The 21908-nt window shown below is 35.2% G+C and overlaps 1 protein-coding gene across 1 annotated transcript in view; it reads left to right on the top strand.

The window, feature by feature from the left end:
• The window catches only part of LOC129230625 (collagen alpha-2(IV) chain-like), a gene marked incomplete at its 5' end in the record, with an annotated part of 79494 nt that extends 60300 nt beyond the window's left edge, over positions 1-19194 (top strand). The window contains 15 exon segments of the mRNA XM_054865040.1: positions 118-279; positions 991-1161; positions 1462-1740; positions 2703-2878; positions 4455-4481; positions 4483-4699; positions 6991-7098; positions 8640-8711; positions 9258-9380; positions 10645-10887; positions 11915-12049; positions 14455-14610; positions 15664-15972; positions 16229-16515; positions 17173-19194. Of these exon segments, the coding sequence (XP_054721015.1) occupies positions 118-279; positions 991-1161; positions 1462-1740; positions 2703-2878; positions 4455-4481; positions 4483-4699; positions 6991-7098; positions 8640-8711; positions 9258-9380; positions 10645-10887; positions 11915-12049; positions 14455-14610; positions 15664-15972; positions 16229-16515; positions 17173-17439 (2732 nt within the window).
• Positions 19195-21908: the final 2714 nt, after the last annotated feature.

Genomic DNA, 21908 nt, shown 5'->3' with positions numbered 1-21908 from the left:
TTCATTTCTTCCCCGCACCTCAACCTAACAGAACTGATGCTTAACACTTGAAGGATGAATTCTTCTGATAATGTGTAGATAAAATATTAACTACGATATTATTTTGTTGATTTGAAGGTGAGAAAGGCTTTCCGGGTTATCCAGGAGAAAAAGGAGATCGTGGCGTTCCAGGAACCCCCGGATTTGCAGGACTCAAAGGAGATAAAGGAGAACCAGCTTTGGTGGGCTTTCCTGGACCAGTAGGACGTACTGGAGAGCCTGGAATCCCTGGACTACCAGGTAACAAAATAAAGTGGCCTTTTTTTTTCTTGTTTCTTTCCATCTTTATAAAAATACAGTGGTGGTCAAAAGTATAAGGACAAAAGGAAAAACCACCAAATCTTCGCTGCATTTGGTCGGAAAGTTATGCAAATTTTATGACTATGTAGTAACTAATAGTAAGTGAAACTTTTTTTTAATAACTTTTATTGGAATACAAAGGAATTTCTTATTCGTAGAAGAAAGTCTTGAAATTCACTTGCAGAGGTGTTAAAAATATCTCTACTATTAGTTTTATAGAATATCAGTTTATTTATTACGAATTCCGATTGTTCATTAGAACTTTCCTCTAAGTCAATTGTTACTATTATTACTAATTGTATTTATTGTCAAGACATTTTTTTTCTAAGAGGTTCTTTAGTTTCTTATAAAGATTCACCCTTCCTTTGTTGTGTTTTTGTTAATTAATGTTTGTTGTTAACCTTCATGAATTAGTAATAACAGGAAATGGGTCTTAGAGCTTGGTCACTATTATTTCATCCTTAAATCTTTAAGAGTTCCCCTTTTAATCATTGCAGTTTTTCTGCTCCAGTCACTTTAATAAGTTCAGAAAATTTAATTGTTTTGTTTCCATCTTCTGGTTCATCTTTCAATCCTCTGCAAACTACTGTTATTACAAGCGAATCCGATTACATCTTTCTTGCGCTATTGATAAATTATTGTATTTTACAGGTGACAAAGGTGCTCCAGGTGAACCAGGCTTCCCCGGAAGCTTCGGCCTGCCAGGTTTTAAAGGCAACCCAGGTTTACCAGGTCTTCCAGGATTACAAGGATTTGATGGAAAGACGGGACTACCGGGTCCTCCTGGGAAAGACGGATTGGATGGTCTACCAGGATTTCCAGGTACTTAAATTATTTTTCATATTAATAATCGTTAAAAGTTTTAAAAATATATTTAAATGAATCGATGAGTTTTCTTCTTTACTTTATTCCTTCCTTTTGGCTAAAGTGGACATATACCAGGCTTCGGATTTTCACAATTACCTATAAATATGTATAATAATTTTGTTCACACTCCTAAGCTACTTCATTAAATAGGTTTGAAGCTTCGTAACTGTTTCAGTCAGATTTAGCAATGAGCTGTATTAGGTGTAATGTACGTTCAAATCTTCTCACAAAGAGTCTTTTTTTTTTTTTTTTCAGGTCTCAAAGGAGATAGAGGATCAGCAGGTTTGGCAGGTCAACCTGGAAAACCTGGACTAGAAGGTCTTCCAGGACCTCTAGGACTCAAGGGTGACAAGGGTTTCCCGGGTTTCCCAGGTGAAGAAGGTGCGCGAGGATTTCCAGGAGAGAAAGGAAATCGTGGAATACCAGGATTTCCTGGTTTGAAAGGAGAACCAGGAGGCTTTTCAGCTAGAGGTGACAAAGGAGAAAGTGGATTTCCTGGATTACGAGGACCACCAGGATTAACTGGACTGCCAGGTAAGAACTTGATATAGAATCTTCAACTCGTAATATAACATGAAACTTGTTTAACTTAAGTGATTATTAGCAAAGTTGAGCTCAAATCGGTATGGTTAAATATTAATTCTTTGGTAACCTAAAATATTTATCCTCAGAATTCAACTTGTTCGGTTCCAGAACTTGGTTGTTATTACATCCTCTTAATTAAAAATGGATTCAATCAACTATTTTTATCTGATCAATTAATTGAATTCTCACTTTAGGCTGCTCGTATTTTGAAAGTTTTCCGCACTTTGAAGATTAGTTATTCAGGGTAACTTTGATCTGCATTTTATCTATTTTTAACTGCCTCCCCTCCCTCTCATTTTTACTAGTATTACTAGCCGCCTTCGGCAGATTAGTCGTTAATGTATAGTACGCTGTACAATTCCGCCCCCAAGAAGTGCACTGCCGTGAGTCGTGTATACTTCTCCTTCTTTCAGCCTTTGGTGGCTTAAGTTAGCGAAAGAAAGTTAATTGACGTTTTAATTAATAGCTCTGATGATTAAAATCGTAAAAAGTTGCGACAGAAACTACATTCCATCAAAGTGAAGGATGAAAAAAGTAACGCATCTCATAAAATACTCGTCTTACTTAAACCTTTTTCGTTCAAAACAGAAATTATTAGCAAATGGCTAACTGCAACGCGTCTTCGGAGTTCTTCAGTTCAAAGTTATCTAACAATTCTAGGAAACTTTGAGCAGGGTATTTAATAAATTATTTTAATAAAGTAGAGCAACTCGACTTTGTTTCAAAATATTAAACTTTTAAATGTTTGAACGCTATTTTACTCCAAGAGATCACCACAGATTTCCATTTATTATTTTATTGCATTATAGACTATTACGCTCTCGGATCGTGAGGTTTTTTTTTTTTTTTTTTCATGAAAAATCTTTTGTTTTGCGCTTGCTTAACCTCGTATTTTTTCCCTACATTTTCAGGTTTCGACGGATTGCCTGGTCCTAAAGGAGATGATGGAATACCAGGAATTGGGCTTCCCGGACCACCAGGTTCAACAGGAGAACGCGGACCGGAAGGTGCACCAGGTCTACCAGGAATACCAGGCCCCAAAGGATTCGAAGGATTACCTGGTTTTCCAGGACTAAAAGGAAACAGAGTGAGTGAAGAAATTATTTTAACTTTGCCTCTTTTTCAGCAGCAGCCGTCAGCTATTTCATCCCATCTTTGAATAAGGAAAACAAAATAGTTTCAGGCAATACGTTTTTAGAGAAATTCCACCATGTATAAATGTATTCCGAACATCTTCAATTTATGCTGATAATTCGAGTTATTTTTACGTATATGGTAAATCGAGTAGAGATTACGACGGTTCGAGGGGGGGGGGGGTGTAAGCGTTAGAATCCAAGGTTTTTCTTTACACAAAACTTTGTTATGTCCTCCTAAATCATATGTAAAATGTCCCTGACTTTCTACCGTATGCTTCTCCCCCCTTTATTTTGCTTAGATCAATGAAGAATAGACAAGCTGTCCTATTCAGTCACTATTGTATGCGCTGAAGCATGAGTAAAGGTGACAAGTTTTATGACTTGGGGAGAAGATCAAATAATTTCGCCGTCATGCACCACGTGGTTCGGTCACAGGCCTTTTGGATTTCAGCGCTTTCTTGCTCTGTCGCTATTCTACGAGAGCGCAACTTTTAGAACAATTTTTAAATCGGCATAACTCAACAACTTACCTCAGAAATTGTAAAAAAAAAAAAAACGCTCATCCATGAATCAATAAACTGTACGCTTGCGGTTGACAGAGAAACAATGTGCCAAAACATTTCAGGCAGAAGGTAAAAAATTAAAATCGACGACTATTCAAATCCCTTCAAAATTTGGTGCAGACATGGGAAAGTGCTTCCGTGGAAGGACGAAGTCACGTGATCTCCCCTCACTTTCTTCTTGAAGATTTCTGCGTCAACAACCACACCCATTTGCCGTATGTATGTGTTAATGATCTGAGTGTTTCTGAGGGGAGGGGGGAGGCAGGAAAATTTCAACTTTGCTATCTAGGCAAGTGAGGTATGACGTAATTTTTTACACTCGAAATAAAGTCGAATAAAATAGAAATTAAATAGTTAGGATTAGTATTTCAGCAGCTAATTTTGCTATCCTACATAGGAAAAGGTGGAGGAGTTGGCCTTGTTGGTCTACATGGCCTTATTTGTCACACCCACCTTAATATATTCTTCTTGCATTAAAGATGGCATAAGCAATCTAAAATGAGCTCTTCTGGTCCAACAAAAAAAATCGTCAACCATGACATTTACGCAATAAAACAATGCGTTCCCCCAAATATTTTTTCTCAATTACAACACTGTTTAGGTGTACAAAGTTGATTCTTTTTCTTACGTTTTCTTTTATTTAACATCTTTCCCAACAAGACATTTTGTGAATGGTTTCAATGTTTAAAATACTTTTTATAATTTTTTATTGTGTGTTTTAAGTTCGTGCTTGTAGGTATCATTATTTTTTCGTTTTCTTGCATGATTTCAATGAAAACCAAATCAGCTGTAAAATAATTAATGAACACCACACATCCCAGTTCATTAAAGAAGTCTTCAGTATTTCAAATTAAACCGTGCTTTCTTTCCGTTCTTTTTTTCTTTTCATTCCTTAAACTACATTCAATGACCTCAGTAAAAGATTAAAAACGGCGTCATTTTATCTTTTTTCTTTTCAATTCAGGGATTAGACGGCCTTCCAGGACCTCCAAGGAATACGTGGAATTGATGGTGCTCCAGGTCTTCTTGGCCTCAAAGGGGATAATGGACTTCCTGGATTCCCAGGGTCGAAGGGAGAACCAGGAAGGGCTGGACTTCCGGGATTGCCTGGTTTCAAAGGAGATCGTGGATCACCGGGACTTGTAGGACCACCAGGAAAAGATGGACCCCCTGGAGAACTGGGAGACATTGGGCTCCCTGGACTGCCAGGTAAGGCGATCAATCTTATATTTTGGACCCTTGGAAAATAAAACTATTTCTTTTCAAAGTAACTTCACTATTCCGAGAGATATTTCTACCTCGATTAGGAGATTCACGGTTATGAATTTCTTTAATACTTTTTGGAATCTCGCCAAAATTTCGGATGACAATCATGAAATCCACGATTGGACAGGTGTTTTTCAGTTAGACCAGTCTGATAACTCTTTAAATTGACGATTTGAAATTTGCCAGATTAACTACCAGAAATTACCATGACCGAACGTCTCCAACTCTAAGAAATACTCTGTCTTTTCCTTACTGATAAATTGTCGTCCCTCTTATTAGCCGCGTTTGCATGATGCTTTTGTAACCTGCTTATCACCGCATTCCAGCTTTTTGACGGTAATATGTGGTCAACTTGTCTACTGCTTTTAGCTGGAGTTTTTCAGAGTTTCTTTTCAGAATGCAATCCTGAAACTTGTTTACGTCGCTGCGTAAATCCTCTTACCGTGACGCAACTGTTTTTCATATGAGGAATGTTTTTTTTTTTTTTTCAACTTTTTTTTTTTCCCCGCTGTTGAAAGAGGAATTTGCAGGGCATAGAAGAGTCTTCTGGTATGGGCTATTGTGAAATCTCTACATAGTATAAAATGAAGTCTAAAAAACCGTCTGTGTGTTTGAACTCGCAAAACTCGAGGATTACCCGGCCGATTTCGCTGAAATTTTCACAATTTGTTCTTTTAAGTCCTGAGAAGGTTTGCAGACCAGTTCGAAAAACATTCGATGAATTGTTCTTTTTTTATTCCAATTTACGTCCAATTTTCACATAAATTCCCGAATATGGGGGTGAAAAATTACTTGCACATAATTATAAAGGGTGTCCCAAAATTAACGCAAGATTTGAATTTGCCACAATTTTTGCTGTAAATTGTTGGCAGCCACGGAAAAAGAACAATTTGACAGCTGGGAGTTTAGGGTTAGTAAAAATGGAGTGTTATGCTATTATACAGCCAGCGAAACAATTCAATCACTGCATAAGGAATTTCCTGTTCGTGTACTCTCTCGTTTCGGTGATACGAATTGTACCCTAGATCGTGTGATTTTACATCATTAGACTTCTTCCTATGGGGTTATTTGAAGTCAAACGTCTATGTCAGCAATCCCACAACCACCCGCGTATTACCTAATTGCGATATCGAGCGCCAATAACAGTAAACCGCTTGACTCGCCCAAACTTTCATTATTTTTCAAATAATTGTTCGATAATGAAAACGCATTATAGAATCGAAAACGCTCCATTTGTAATAACCCTAGACCCTCAGCTGCCAAATTGTTCTTTTTTCAAGATTGCCCACAATTTATTGCAAAAATGGCGGCAAATTCAAATCTTGCGTTAATTTTGGGACACCCTTTATTACATGTCGTTAGAAAGGGTAGAATTTTCCGCGCTCTTCTCTACATAGTATAAAATGAAGCCTCCAAAAACCGTCTGTGTGTTTGAACTCGCAAAACTCGAGAACTACCCGGCCGATTTCGCTGAAATTTTCACAATTTGTTCCTTTAAGTCCTGAGAAGGTTTGCAGACCAGTTCGAAAAACATTCGATGAATTGTTCTTTTTTTATTCCAATTTACGTCCAATTTTCACATAAATTCCCGAATATGGGGGTGAAAAATTACTTGCACATAATTATATTACATGTCGTTAGAAAGGGTAGAATTTTCCGCGTTCTACGCAATTTCTTTCAATGCTCTAACTTTATTACGGCGGGAGTTATTAACGTTTTTAGCTTGGATTTTTTTTAGGCTTAGCTGAAATTTAGGCACCACTTTCTTCATTAAATACATCAATACAAAGTGAAGGAATTGTCACACAGCTTTCTTTTCGACGCCATTGGAAAAAGCGACCTTTTCTACTCCTGATCTAACTCGACCTATGGTCGAAAAAAATAAGCTTTTATCTCGAAAGGAAAAAAAGTTACAAGCCCTTTTAAATCAAGTTTGAGAAATCTCGATTCCATTCAAATTGTGGACCATTTTCTTTCGCATTTTAATTCCTTAAACTTATTTTATTTTGTGTTTCCATGGTTACGCATTTTAAATCCATCTTTCTAGACTTAATTTCTTAAAAGTATTTTAATATCTGTCGTCATTGTTTGGAAGGGAAATCATGATGTTTTTTTTTATTTATGTTTTACGTCTGATTGTTGAATATACGTCACTTGATACAATTTTTATTTTCAAAGTAGACCGGGCGAAGACGGGCAATGCAGCTAGTATAAATATATGTGTGTTATTTTAGGTGACAGGAGTTTTCCAGGAGATAAAGGAGAACGCGGGCTTGATGGATTACCCGGATTTCCAGGAACAAAAGGAGACAGGGGCTTGGACGGAGTTCCAGGATTACCAGGTAAATCCTGAAGTACTTGCCGTATGTTGTGCTTTGAATTCATAAAACTATTGTAGCCTTCAGCAGTTTCACTATACAGACGAATTAACGGGTCCTGATTTAACGAGAACCTGGATTTAGAGATGTAATCAGAAAGATTTGGTTGGTACACCGTTAATAATTTCCTTTTAACTAGCAAACCCCGCTGAAAGCAAGCAATATTATTCTGCTTTATAAAACTTGTACTGATTTCCAGCTCAGTTCACATTTTCTTGGCAAATTTCGTTTACATTCTTAAGTTAACCAAAAGTTAGTGGTGATCATAAATCTTGAAAAATAGAGATGACGCCGGCAGCAGAATTTTCTTCATGTCTGCGAAGCAGATTAAAAATTCAAATATAGTATGCTGGATAATCCTATACTGGGTAGTAAAATCGAAATCAGCTCCAAGAAATATTTAAAAAATAAGATGCTAAACGTAAAATCTGCAAGTATATGCTACCTGAGGATTGCATCACTGAAAATATGGTGCTACGCTTTGTTCGCTGAAGTTCTAAATTTTTTCTTTCAAAATTTTAGGATTTTTCTCTCCGAACTAAGAAATAGTCAGCAGACTTTCTAAAGAATCTTGATGCACGTTGCAGCATCGCGCTGTTTCTGCTACAGGGGTGATGACGGTCCTTTTTTTTTTTTTTTTTCAGTTTGTGGAGTAGAGAAACATTTGAAAATTATATATTTGTTGACGTCATTGCCATACTTCCAAAGTACTTACGTCCGGGGATATTATTGCTGAAATTCAAGCTAATGGTAGATGAAAAAAGAAATTCTAATGACAGCAATAACGACAACTGTGAAGATTTTAAAACTGAGAAGCCCTCAATTCTACTTTTAGCTTTTCTTTTCTTTTCTAAATCGCTCTGATGACTTTTTCAAGTTTTTATGCTGGGCAAAAACAGGTTGCAATTTTTAGGTTAGGAGATATGTTGTAATTGTTAATTTTTTTTAGTAAAAACCTCAACAGAAGTGAAAAGTACAACTATGCTACTACATGAATTATTGAATAGTGTTCATAAATAGGTACGTAACAGACTCTTAGCTGACATAGAACTGCATCAACAGGTAAAAATCTGAGAGGTTATAAAAACACATGTTAGCACAAGGAACACAAAACCAGTAATATTGCTCCTTGTGGAAAGCTATCAAACTGCTTGGTATACATTACTGAGTCCTTGGGGCTTCTCTCTAAAGTATTCTATCAGTTCAAAAATTTCTTCTTGGAGGTTTACAGAGAACGTTGAATCTTGTTCTTAATTTGGGCCAAAGAAGGACCGTAGGGCCAAAGTAGCCTATATTTACGGTAAATCAGAAAATAGTTTTGGGACATTCACTCGTATTATGAATGCTTGTAAATGTAAGATAATGTTTATAAACCAATTAGCATTGAAGTTGAAGTAACAACAATAAAGTTGTCAATTCTCATTTTAAATATGTAACACAAAATGTAAAACTTATTCGTATTCATCTCATTTTTAAAAATGTGTAATATTTATTGAAATTTTCAGGTCTGAAAGGAGACAGGGGTTTTCCGGGACTAGATGGCTTACCAGGACAGCCTGGACTCCAAGGATTCCCTGGTAATGCTCAAAACATTACAACTTACATGTATCTAAAAAATAAAGATCATTAAATGATTTTCATTTTAAAAACATAACAAAAATTTAAATAATTTAGCTTTTAAATGTACATACCATTTAATAAATTTTATTGCTTTTTATTTCTATCTTTCAGGGTCTACTTTTATGCCCCTCCCCCTTTATCGCTTTTCCAATGTATATTTGATTGTATATTTAGAAAAAGTACTTTTGAGCCCGAAATATTTAGATTAAAAAATTTCGAAAAAAGAAGAGAGAAAGAGAGAGGAAACTGCAAAAAAAAAAAAAAAAAAAAAAAAACTTGGAGTATTTCTTAATGTATTTCTTTTTGCAGTCATGTATCACATATTGTAATATGTGCAGTAGTTTTGAAAGTATATAAATTTTAAATCGGGGCAATCATTTGTGCTCACCCTGTGTTACTAGTGACTGCTCACCAACTCTTGGTTTATCAACTTTTACGGTTTTTATTATTGCCTTTAGTTTTAATTTGTTTAAATGACTACTCAAAGTTTAATCTTTTAACAGGCGAACCGGGATTACCAGGTACTAGAGGCAGACCTGGACCACCAGGTTTTGGATTGAAAGGAGAACAAGGACTAGCGGGACTACCAGGTCTTGATGGACTGCCAGGATTACCAGGGCCCAAAGGTGAGGAAGGAAAATATAAAATTAAAGAAAAGGTTTGGGGTATATTGCTTGACTATAGGTTTGATTTCCACTAGCACCTCTTACGAAAGTGCTTTTTGAGGATAAAGGGAAATGCATTTGTTAACTTATGGCCTATTTTTAAATTCTGAGAACCTTACTTTCTCTTCTCTTCTCCCCAAAAAAAAGGAGCTAAAAATCAGATATTTTTAAAAGCCTTACTGTTTTTTCCCCCTTAAACCATTCATGTTAAAAAAAGTTATTTCAAAAAAAAAAAAAAAAGATACTTTTTACTATTAAGTGGAAGATCTTTAAACTTTTCTACTCCTTCACTCAAGTGAAATAATTATTAAAAATCAAGACTTCTATTACAATTTTATAGCATTTGCTATTACAATAAAAATAACGTTATATTTTAGTATGTACGATGTGCAAGAAGTTAACTGCGCGCAAATGAAAGTTTTGGAACATGTACTCAAATTAAATGAAGTAGTTAATCTTGCGCTAATTAACTTTTTCATCACTGATTATTTTCAACCGCTATAAAACTACTGCTAACTATATCAACCGCTATTGAATGCGCTTCTGTAATTTTTTGAAAGATAACATTATTCATCTCTCTCTCTCTATATATATATATATATATTTTTATATATATATATATATAGATGAATAATGATAACTAGACTAGATAGATGAATATATATATATATATATACAGTTTAACCTTGACCATCCTCTTATAAATAATAGCCGATGATCGAGTAACCCGCGTCCTTTAACAATGAAACTCGCGCCACGGCATGATAATTTGATAATATGTTCTGGTAATGTTTAATATGCACGGAAAGGTTTTATTGTGACAAGGCTGAACTCGACCCGGTAACTTAACTGTTTTACTAGTAACCACAATGACAGTCATTTTAGGGGAATGAAAAGTCAAAAAGGTGGTTCAAAATTATCGCTATCCACTGGAGTTACGGTTAAAATTTCAAATATCAATACATCACCAAACAGGCAATGGCTTCGTTCAAATATTGAAGAAATTTTCTCCCGTCATACCATGTGACGGCGACTTTCTAGTCAATAAATAATAACAAGCAATAATGTTTATGTCAGAATATATTGAATAATGAAATGAATGAGCGAGATAAATAAAAAATAAGCAGGAGAGATTTTATAAATGTGGTTACTTTAGTTTTAGTTTATTGTTTAAGTTTCATTTGAAAAAAACCTGGAAATATTTTAAATTTTAACTCCCATATAGGATCTGAAGGAGTACATGGGCTTCCTGGAGAGCCAGGATTTGCAGGGCGTCCAGGGCTACCAGGACTTCCTGGAGAAAAAGGTGATGAAGGATATTCTGGTACTCCAGGGCAACGAGGTTTCGACGGACTGCCAGGACCCAAAGGTGAACCAGGTGTTCCTGGTTTCCCAGGACTAAAAGGAGATATTGGATTCCCTGGAATACCAGGATTACCTGGCTTCCCAGGAGTGAAAGGCTTACCAGGTAATGATATGAGTAACTTATTGTTAAATTAAATTCATGATTCCTCTGATTTGATAGATCAAAGCAGCAGCTAATTTTTCAACATGTTTTACGTACATTTTGTAGTAATTAGAATAAAAGGTCATTTTTGTTTCTGAGCTTAATTATTCAAAGATGAATAATTTTACGTTCCCTGTTCCCAAGGATGGATGCAAAGAAGGGACGATGCGATTGGGGCAATTGCCCCTCTCTTGAGGCCATTTCTCCGACTTGAAGTCCTAAAACGCAAGTGTAGCCATCTTTGATGACGTTAGAGAAAGGAATAGGGTTCAAATCTCCCTCGCGGATACTTTTCAGAATTCTAGTTTCAGAAAGGCAGCTTCTTTGCTCATATTAGGAAAAAGAATCTGGAGGCTTTCCTTTGGGCATTTTGCAAAAATTAAGTTCAAAAGATGCAATTGTAGATATCTCATGTAGAGTTTGGGTAAAGAATGGGTTCAGTGACTTTCCTCCTTTAATTTATCGAAACTGAAGTTGTAAAAAGCGCAATTTTAGACGACCTTCGATAATGTTAGGGGGAAGGGGTTTCTAGACATTACTTATTACGAAATTAAAGCTGTATAGCGCAAGTTTAGAACACCTCTTTCAGCGGAAAAGGGAAGGAATAGGTTCGGACACCAAGGATAAACCCCTATATTTCAGTTGTTTTAGAATCCAGATAAAAGTAATGCGGCAGTCCCCCCCCCCCCAGAAGCGTGTGTTAATCATGTATGTAGTAAGAGGTAAGTTAAAAGAATAACCGCCCCCACCTGGAAGAATTTCTGGATCCGTCCTTGCCTCTCTTTCAAAAAGAAAATTAATTCTTGGAAGATATCTTAATGCAATTACACCATTAATTATCATAGATGTTCAAGAAAAGGAAAGAACGCACATTTGTTTATTTTCTCTAAAGTGAGCGCACTCTTGAGTAACAGAGCATAAATTCCTTGAAATCAACAAATAGTTAGTGAGCTCGTCTCAAACTTTTTATGTACTGCATTTATTATAGGCCTAAGTGGAGTACCAGGAGTACCAGGGCGAAAGGGTGAGCGTGGTGAACCAGGACTTCCCGGATTTCCAGGACCCCAAGGACCTAAAGGAATTCCTGGTTTGGAAGGCTTTGAAGGTCTTCCAGGACAACGAGGTATTTTTATTGCAAATTTTATGAATGCTCAAATGTTTTGTCTTTTCTTAACGAGTTATGTTGTTAAATTTCTTTTATTGCTAAAATTTCTTTAAATTTTATATTTTTATGAGTATTTCTATGTATCCTATTTCTGTTTAGTTTGGAACACATAAAATATGTTTTGTATTTCAGTTAATAAACCCCTTGAAATCAATCAACTTTTTAGATGCTAACAATACTGTTTCATCATTTGGCTATAGTTCAAAGTTTAGTGTTTGTATAGATATTAGATTAGTATGATTTTGTGTTGGATAGATTTAATTTGTTACAGTTTCCAAAGAAAAAAAAGCCTACTGTTCAATTTGATCAGGGTTTTAAGCTAAACAGATCCACCTGTATAGATTGAGATAAATTTTAACTCCGTACTTTTAACTACGCAGGATCTTATTACGTAGAATTTAATGAGATAAATTGAAACAACATGAGCAATCTACTCGGTGTGTCTGTGACAAAAATTTCGAAAGTCCTATTCTAAGAGCAGAGCCTGGATGGAAAGCATTTGTCAAAAAATCACGTAAAGAAGCTGAGGGAAATTTTGGATTAATAACTGGACATGGTGGCATGGATGATCACAGCTGAAAGATAAGCACAGACTGCCTTTGTATGTACGCTAGAAAGAAAAATGAAATGAAAATGTTGTGAAGAATTGATGCCAAGTATTGCAGTTAACATCTTTATCATCTTCACAGTGAAATTAAACTACTTCTGTTAAATTAAATTTGAAAGAAACGCCATTGTAAAAAAAACTAGTTAGATGAAGCACAGGCTGTTCCGCTCGCAAAATGGTCTCTTGATTGTTGTCAGAAAACCTTTCATGACAGTCTAAAAACAACACCAACTATCCGTTCAGTTCACATTTGGTCCTTGGGTTGAAATGAACACTACGAGTTTTCAATTCTTGATATATGCTCTACATGTAAAATTGCAAAAACAAAGAAATCCCACTTGCTAAACTGCCTGATATGAAACTCTAGCTTAAAAAAGAGAAGTAGATGATTTGTGTGTTCTCTATTAGATAGCTAGAAAACTTCACATGGTGTGCAGTCAATTTGCTAAGTTATCCTATGCGCTTTCAACTTCTTAAATAATATTTGATTTTGCCCTTCTATTTTTGTTTACTTATTCATAGGTGTGGTTCGTATGGTTTAAGGTCTGAATTATTATAAAGAAAAGGGAGAAGAGATTGCACACAAGGTGGTTCAGGGGGTACGAATTGAGGTATGCGCGCAGACCTTCATTTAATTGTACAAGAGCAGTATTCGAGTGCGTAGATGAAGGAACAGGTTGGCTTGTAAAGCGCGTTTACGATAAAATATCGCTACTTTGCATCTTTTAACCAAACTAAGCGCAATTATTAAGAGAAACCTCTTATATCCGTGTGAGGAATCTCCTCGACCCTATAAGAACAGATTGCGCAAACATGCCTGTTAGATTTTGTTAGACTTTGTGGCATTACATTGAATCATAACAATAAAAAAGTATTGAAAATGAATAACCAACAAATTGTGTTGTAATTATACATGAATAGTTCATCAAACATTACTATCTAGTGTGATTTTTGTCATTCCGTTTATTTGTGCGCAAACTCTAGCTTTGCCCCATAAATCAACAAGGACGTTGAATTTCTTAACCTTTTCCAAGGCAGTGAGAAATAACCTCCTACTGAGTTTAACAAATATATGCCATAATGAACGATTTGATCATCTCAGATTAGTTTATAATGATATGTTACTTTTAGTTACGGATGTAATACATCGATATGTACTCCTCCCTTTCCAAAAAGAGGGGCTGTGGATAAGATCTTATTTAAATTTTTTTAATAAACTAAAGGCATCAATAAATTTGTTTTTTAACCCATCTTACTAGCTAAACTACTTTGCCACCTAAAGTAAAAATAATTTTACTTTAGCTCTAACAGATTAAAAAAATAAAAAAAAAATCGCCTTTTAAAGTTTGGCGTATATTGTTAAAAATCTAAGCTGATGCTCCACCAAGAAATGCGCTAAGTTTCTGGTTGGAGTAAATCTAACCAGGCAGCGTCGTATGCTACAGTTGCGATCAGCGTAGCCTTCACAATGCTGTCAAATGAGGTTTGCCCCAACTGTAGCAAAAAGGGAGCTTCAATCATCTTTATTGGTGATAAATTGGTGGTCACCGTTTGTAAAAGCACAATTACTATATTAGTGAAACTTATTCCCAATAAGAAGGTTGCAGTTAAGTTTCGCTTGATTTAACTTATTACCCGGTGAAACTTTAAATTTTATTTTTAGCAGTGTACTATTTATCCTACTTATGTTTAGTGACACATTTGAAATACTCCACATAAAGAGAATTGAAAAAGCACGGTCTTTTTCAATTTCTAGGTTTTGATGGCCTTCCAGGAGAGAAGGGTGACAGAGCAGATTCTCCGCCAGAAAACATCACGCGAGGAGAGAAAGGTAACCCAGGACTTCCAGGACGAAGAGGAGAACCGGGATTCCCTGGACCCAAAGGATATCCGGGAGGAGCGGGATTTCCTGGTAAGAAGTGACTCAGCACAAAAGTTTGCGCTGGTATATAGCCTTCAAGAATTAAGTTATCGTGGTTTTCGTTTATCACGATTTTAATTAATGAGACAACACCTATTTAATGGTTTCATTTTGATTTTAAAAAATTACGTACTCATTTTAATTAAATTGAGTTGAAACATATAGTATGCGTAAAATAATTTAAAGGTCAAAGATAGCTTTTATTTATTTATTTATTTATTATTATTATTATTATTACTTTTTTTTTTCATTTTACTGATGTTAATGCTGTGAGTTTCTGCTGATTTTTCTTTTCATATCTTTCTTTTTTTTAACCGAAAAAATTACGCTTCCCCCCCCTCCCCCAAAAATACCGTGTCAGAAAGGGGAAGATGATTTTGAAATTCCAGCGTGTCAAAATATTGCTTTTACCTAGAAGGCCAAAGGAAACTTTACAGCAGTTGAATATAGAATGCTAAGTACTAGATTGTTTGTAGGTGCAAAATGTAGGTGCGCATTCAAGCAAAAAATGTGAAATTGTGAACGTGTTGCATTGAAATAGATGGGCTATATACTGAACAATTAGATGTTAATTTAAAAATATTTATGAAACAAGAAATATTCTCAAAAATAAATCTGTAATGACTTTCTGTAATTGTTCGCTTCCTAAAAAACAAACATCTTCTAAATGAGTGTTGACAGAACTTTCTGTTAAAAAATATAAATAAATATAAATAAATAAATTAAAACATTTTGGACAAAGCTGTATAGAGCTTTTAATTTCCTACTTTCAGTGAAAAAAAATTTAATAAAATAACCTTAGTTATAACTCTGGAACAAACAATGAAAAACTCAATTTTAGCAAGTTTATTAACCTTGTGAACAAAATGACAAAGGAAAATGTGTTCCTCTTATTATAAGATTAATCTGACTAATATAAGTGGCAGTAATTTACTTCTCTGCCGAAGTGTAGAATAACATATATTTGGTAAACACATAGAAAGGATTGATGTGAGAATCGACTGCTGCTTTCTTGTCCTTAATGCACGAACCTTTTTCTTAAAGGAATGAAAGGCAATCCAGGTCCCAACGGACCTCCAGGACTGCCAGGACTACCAGGACCAGATGGACCAAAAGGCGATCGCGGATTCGATGGACTTCCAGGACCACCAGGGCCTCCAGGAGTGAGAGGTGCTCCAGGACCTAACGGTCTGCCAGGAAGGCCAGGTGGAGAAAAGCTTATGGGGATGTTAGTGGTACGGCACAGTCAGTCATACAACATACCACAATGTCCAAGAGGAATGTCAAAACTATGGGACGGTTACAGTTTATTGTACATAGAAGGCAATGAAAAATCACATAACCAAGACTTGGGTAAGTTTCAATGAATTTAAAATGGAAACGTTTAAATGTGTCTTAGAAGTTAAATTTTAAAGCTTTTTTTTCTATCAATTTGTTTGCTAACTACTGTCAGAGAGTGATTTACTGAGATATCGCACGAACTTTTCTTTTAGTTTTAATGTCTCATCCATACTGATTTTTATGTTTTGAAAATAACTAAATTCCTAATGCATAAGTAATCTCATGCATTAAACGTTGACTCTTTATTAAATGCAATGTTCTTTTCCAGGCTTCGCCGGTTCGTGCATGCAGAAATTCAACACAATGCCATTCTTGTTCTGTGATTTCAACAGTGTTTGCAACTACGCCAGCCGCAATGACAAATCTTATTGGCTGTCCACCAACGCACCTCTTCCCATGATGCCAGTTGGCGAAGACATGATACAAGAATATATTAGTCGCTGCACTGTGTGTGAGACACCTGCCAATGTCATAGCTGTGCACAGCCAGTCACTATCTATACCAGATTGTCCAAGAGGTTGGAATTCCTTATGGATCGGATACAGTTTTGCTATGGTAAGAAATGTTTATTTTATGTTATCCGGCGACACATAAAGCTAAACCATTTAGAAGGAGGCATAAAAATAGTCGCAGATTTACATTATTGGGGGACCATTGTAATGCAATTTCGTGCCCTTTTTTGTCCAACGTAAAATTTTTTTCATATATAATTTTGGATCCCTTTCGGGACCTCTTGCGATAGCAACACGGTAAATCTGTTCACCGTGATCACACAAGATCCACAATCCCCCTCCCCCTTTAAGTTAGGATAGCCTCAAGTCAGCAACAGCAATGTTATTATACTTGTAAAAGAAATTTGCAAAAAGGTTTAGCGAAGAGACTAAAATCCTTGGCACCCCGCCCCCTGTCAGTTGATCTACATTCTGTATTTAAGCTTCCCTTTTGTAACCCCGATCACAAAAGCGCACAGTGGACGACACCATCCATTCCTTAACATTATATTATCCGTCGGCTCTAGATTTGAACTCATTACCTTGGTCACATTATGGCCCATATTGATCACCACACTTCGCTCAAAGTTCAAATTTTCTGTCAGTGTTGTTCATAGGGACAGAAAATGTTTTTAGTTGTATGATAAGCATTATTTACTTTATTATTGTTGATATTAGTGACTTAAGTATTGCTGACTTCAATCTTCCGTTTTTATTGCAGCACACTGCGGCTGGAGCTGAAGGTGGTGGCCAGTCCCTGTCTAGCCCTGGAAGCTGTCTAGAAGACTTCCGAGCCACACCATTCATAGAATGCAATGGAGCACGAGGCACTTGCCACTACTTTGCAAACAAGTTCAGCTTCTGGTTGACGACGGTAGAAGATGAAGAACAATTCGAAAGACCTGTTAGCACGACCCTCAAAGCAAATGATTTGCGTTCGAGGGTCAGCAGGTGTAACGTATGTCTCAAGAGTACGACTGTGACGTGATGAACTGACGTCATAACGTACGTTGATATGTGGCGATGAGATAATATTGGACATTTAACGCAATTGAACTTCTGACTGCTAGAATGAGTTTCTTATTGGCAGACCTATAAAATGGGCGTGGCTTTAGATCATAATTTAATCAATCATGATCACTCAAAGCTTCGACAAGTGACCTCATGATTATTATTTTCGCCCAAGGAAGAAAATGTAAATAAGCTCTTAAACTTTGAAAAAATAAGATGTTAAAAATTTAATTAGTGCACATTGATATTTTGCATTTATTAGCGCTTTGCAGATATTCAGTCTTTTAATTGTTTCTATACGAAACTTATTTTACAAGTTTTAATCAGAACTGACTTTGAAATGAATTTCACATTTAGCAAAGCTGTGGATATCAAGCACCTATTACAAGTGAAGCGTTTCAAAATAGAGTACTTATAAGATAAGTACTTATATTTATATGAAAATGCTTCAATTTTTCGCATTCAAATAACTAATCAAAAATATAACTATACATGTATGTACAACCAAGCTGAAGTCGATGAGCCTTGGTGCAATAAACATATAGTAGAACATATGACTTGCCCAAATCTACGTGAAATAGTTCTTTTACGTAAATGTGCGCTAAACAATAATCATTTCCGTTGTAAACTCAGAAATCCTATTATATTTGACATCCTTAAAAGCTCTTCCTACCCTCTTTTTTTTTCTAAAATTAAATTTGGAAAATAGAAATAAAGTTGCAATATTATTTTTATTGTGCTGTTTTTTTCAGCAGCAAAATTATATTGTGCAAAAATATATATTTTGATATTTAGAAACTTAGAAATTTATTTCTCATTTCTTTAATGCCAACGTCTTAACTTTATTTTTTTTGAATAGCAAAATAAGTACAATTTAACGCGAACCGAATTATTTTTTTCTTACGCAATTTATCGATTCCTCTTTCTCTTTAATTGTGAAAATTACTGCTTCGAATTACTTACTAACTCTGACAATTGTACATTTATTTAATAATGCCCAGTATTTTTATCGGATTTCAGATCTCCTAAAGATCAGTACTAAGTCCTGAACGAATCTAGACCACAGCTTATTAACGTACAAGCTAAAGTAATATCCAAAATAATTAACGAATTTTTACATTGCAACAGACCAGTCCTAGATCCTGAGCATGTCCATATTACAACTAACCTACTCATATTGTGATAATGTCCAATATTTTCTTCGAATTTTTAAACTGCCAACAGACCAATCCTTCAACTTAAACAATTTCATATCATAGCTGACGTACGATGCTGCTAATAAAAAAAATTCATATCAAGAAGAAAATGTGAAAACATTTTTGCATGTTTTTAAAAGCTTGCTTCTTCTTTTTGAAGTTACTGCCGATTTGCATTTTCGACATTCGAAATGTGTTTCATTTGAAAGGATCAAAAGTTCCTGGTCTTCTTTTTAGATTTCTTCAGATGCCAAGACATCTAGTCTCTTCTTGACTATGCTGATCAATATGGTGCTAACTGAATTTTCAAGTACTTAAAGTTGTTAACCGAAGACTATTTGAGCTTTGAAGCTTGAAAGAAAAACTGATTTACTTTTGCTAATATTTTCTAGAAAAATATGAGTGTTATGTGCCTTTTCAAAAATCTGTGTGTATCAAAGTAAGAGCCGATAAAATGTTTACACTGAAATTGTAAACTGTAATTGTTTGACAATTTAAACGTTGCTGGATATTTAATAAAATACTGCCATATTTTACCAGCTGATTTGCTTCATTTCATCTCCTTTTAGAAAATATTTATTGGTTTATAAGATCGATTCATTTAATTTTGTCAGGTTTTTAAAAAAATAATATTGAAGCTTTAATTGTTTTAAATTTTTGATTCATTCTATAAAATAAATAAGTTGATTAAAAAAAGTCATTCATTCATTTTGAAATTGTACTTTTTGACTATCATCCAAAGTCAGGTGTGGACTGGCCATGTGGAAATTTGGGCGTAAGCCAGAAGGGGCGGTCCTAAACTACCCCAAAATACTATTTTTTGCAAACTGAAAGTGATTTTTTACGATTTTAATATAACTGACCATAAATGTGTCTTAGAAAGGGACGCTGTGAGGGAAACGCAGAAGGAGCAGAGGCATCAAAATTTTTCAAGAAAATGGGCTGCCAATTTCATTTTAGCGATTTCGAAAAATATTTTTAAAAAATATATATATATTAAAATGAACAAAAAAATAAAACTGATAAAAATTCCTATTTCTCGGTAAAATTAAAAAAGAAAATGAACTATTAAAATATTATTTAGGAGTATCCAAGAATCTTTAGTATTAAGATACATTTATCAAGGGCAGTTGAAAAGCACAATTAAAACCTTTTTTAATGAAACAAAGTATTCAGTACATTATAAAAACTCATGTCTAACCTTAGATGAAAAAATGAATTGATCAAATAGCATGATAGCTTGATAAGGGAAGCCGGTATTTTTACATTTCTACTTTTTTTTTAAATCAAAATATCATTACGTAATCACAGTAAACATAAGAAAAATACATTGGCCGCCGAAATATGTTACAAATAGACCTTAAGTAGAGCTTTAAAAAATTTTAATTCTGGTAGCTCTATATAATTGAAGATAGAAACTGGAAATAAAATTAAACTATTAATATGTTTAAGACGCGAGCGATATTTTTTTAAAAAATGGGAAAAGTAACAAAAAAAAAATCACTGAAAAAAGAAAAAAAAACCTCAATCCAAAAAATTATTATTTTTTCCCCTGAGGCAGAAAACAATTCAAAACATTTTCTAACAAATTAAAGCATTGGGGTGAGAAAAACAAGATATTGTCAGAGGTTCTCACAATATTTTTATAAAAAAAAAAAAGATAAAGTAGCCAAAGAAGTGGCGGAGGAAGGGGGTTCTGCATTCCAAATTCTATCCTTTGACAGCAAAAGGAGTATAATTTCGCTTTTAGAACTTTAATTAAAAAGAAAAAAAACTCCGGTATAAAGCCCCGAGAGATAATCCCGTGAGAATCCTCGAACATTGTCTTTTCCTTTAAACGTGATCAATTGCGTTTGCAGGGCTTTAGCTTTAAAAAATTCTAAGAGATTACTCCTAAACTCTAGCTTTTAAATCGCATAGCTAAATATCGTATAAAATTTGTTTCTAGCTCTTTAATACAAAAAGATTTTTCGGGAGGAGCTCCCTTCTCTCCTTCCGTGAACATCATCTCAGGTGGCCTGCAGTTATGATTTTAGGACTTAAATTTCAAAAAAATTCTGTGGGAAATCTTCCCTGGTCCATCACTACGAAACAACGACTGAAGCTTTACTTTTGAAAACTAAATTTCGAAAGATTTCAGGGAGAGAGCCCGGAACGTCCCTCAGCCTAACACCACCAACGCCAGTCTCAAATTTTGACTTTAGAACTGCGATTACCCGGAGTAGTCCCGAATTCCGTCTCTTCCCCCAACAACAACCAAGATCGCGTCAAGTTTGCGCATTTAGGACTTTGGTTTAAAGAAATTCTGTGGGATATCTTCCCTGGTCCATCATTACAAAACACGACTGAAGCTTTACTTTTGGAAACTAAATTTCGAAAGATTTCAGGGAGAGAGCCCGGAACGTCCCCTCAGCCTACCCACTTAACGCTAGTCTCAAATTTTGACCTTTATAACTGCGATTACCCGAGTAGTCCCAAATTTCGTCTCTTCCCCTAACGTCAATCAAGATCGCATTAAGTTTGCGCATTTAGGACTTTAGTTTAAAAAAAAAATCATTCTTTCCCTTAATGTCATCAAAGATGCTCTGCAATTACGCTTTTAGAACTTCCATTTCGAAACATTTTTGGACAGCATCCCCAATCCCTCACCTCTTCCGGCATCATTAAAGATTGTGTAAAATTTTATAGGAATTCAATTTCGAAAAGCTTTTAGAAAAGAGCGGGAGGGCCACCAAACTCCGACCATATCTTCCCCGAGCCCCCGCCGAAATCCGTTTCACTAACATCGATGCTCGCCTAAAATTGCTTATTTGGAGATTAAATTTCGAAAGGTAGACGAGGAGAGATCATGAACCCCATCCCTTCTCCAAATGTAACCAAATAAGTCCAATTGCGCTTTTTGACATATATCTTGAAACATTTCTGAGGAAGCATCCCCGAACACCTACCCCCATTCAAGATCATCTAAATTTTGCTTATAAAACTGGACCACAAAGGAAAAAAATATTGCAATGTATAAAAAGAGTCGAATCTTGGTTAATTTCCCGAAACATTATGGCGTGTGCGCGAAATTGTAACAGTGTGCAAATAGTTTTGCAGACATGTGAAAAGAGTCAAAAAGCAGCATTTTAATAGTAGTATTTAAATTTTTTTTTTTGAAAGTTTGTTGCCATAAATTGTTTTTAAATTTTACCTTTTTTTTTTTTTTTTCAAATTTCGCACATGCGCGATCTAAAGACATAAACATTTA

This window comes from Uloborus diversus, chromosome 9, assembly GCF_026930045.1.
Source record: "Uloborus diversus isolate 005 chromosome 9, Udiv.v.3.1, whole genome shotgun sequence".
Taxonomy (NCBI): domain Eukaryota; kingdom Metazoa; phylum Arthropoda; class Arachnida; order Araneae; family Uloboridae; genus Uloborus; species Uloborus diversus.
This window is presented reverse-complemented; position numbering and strand designations above follow the sequence as displayed.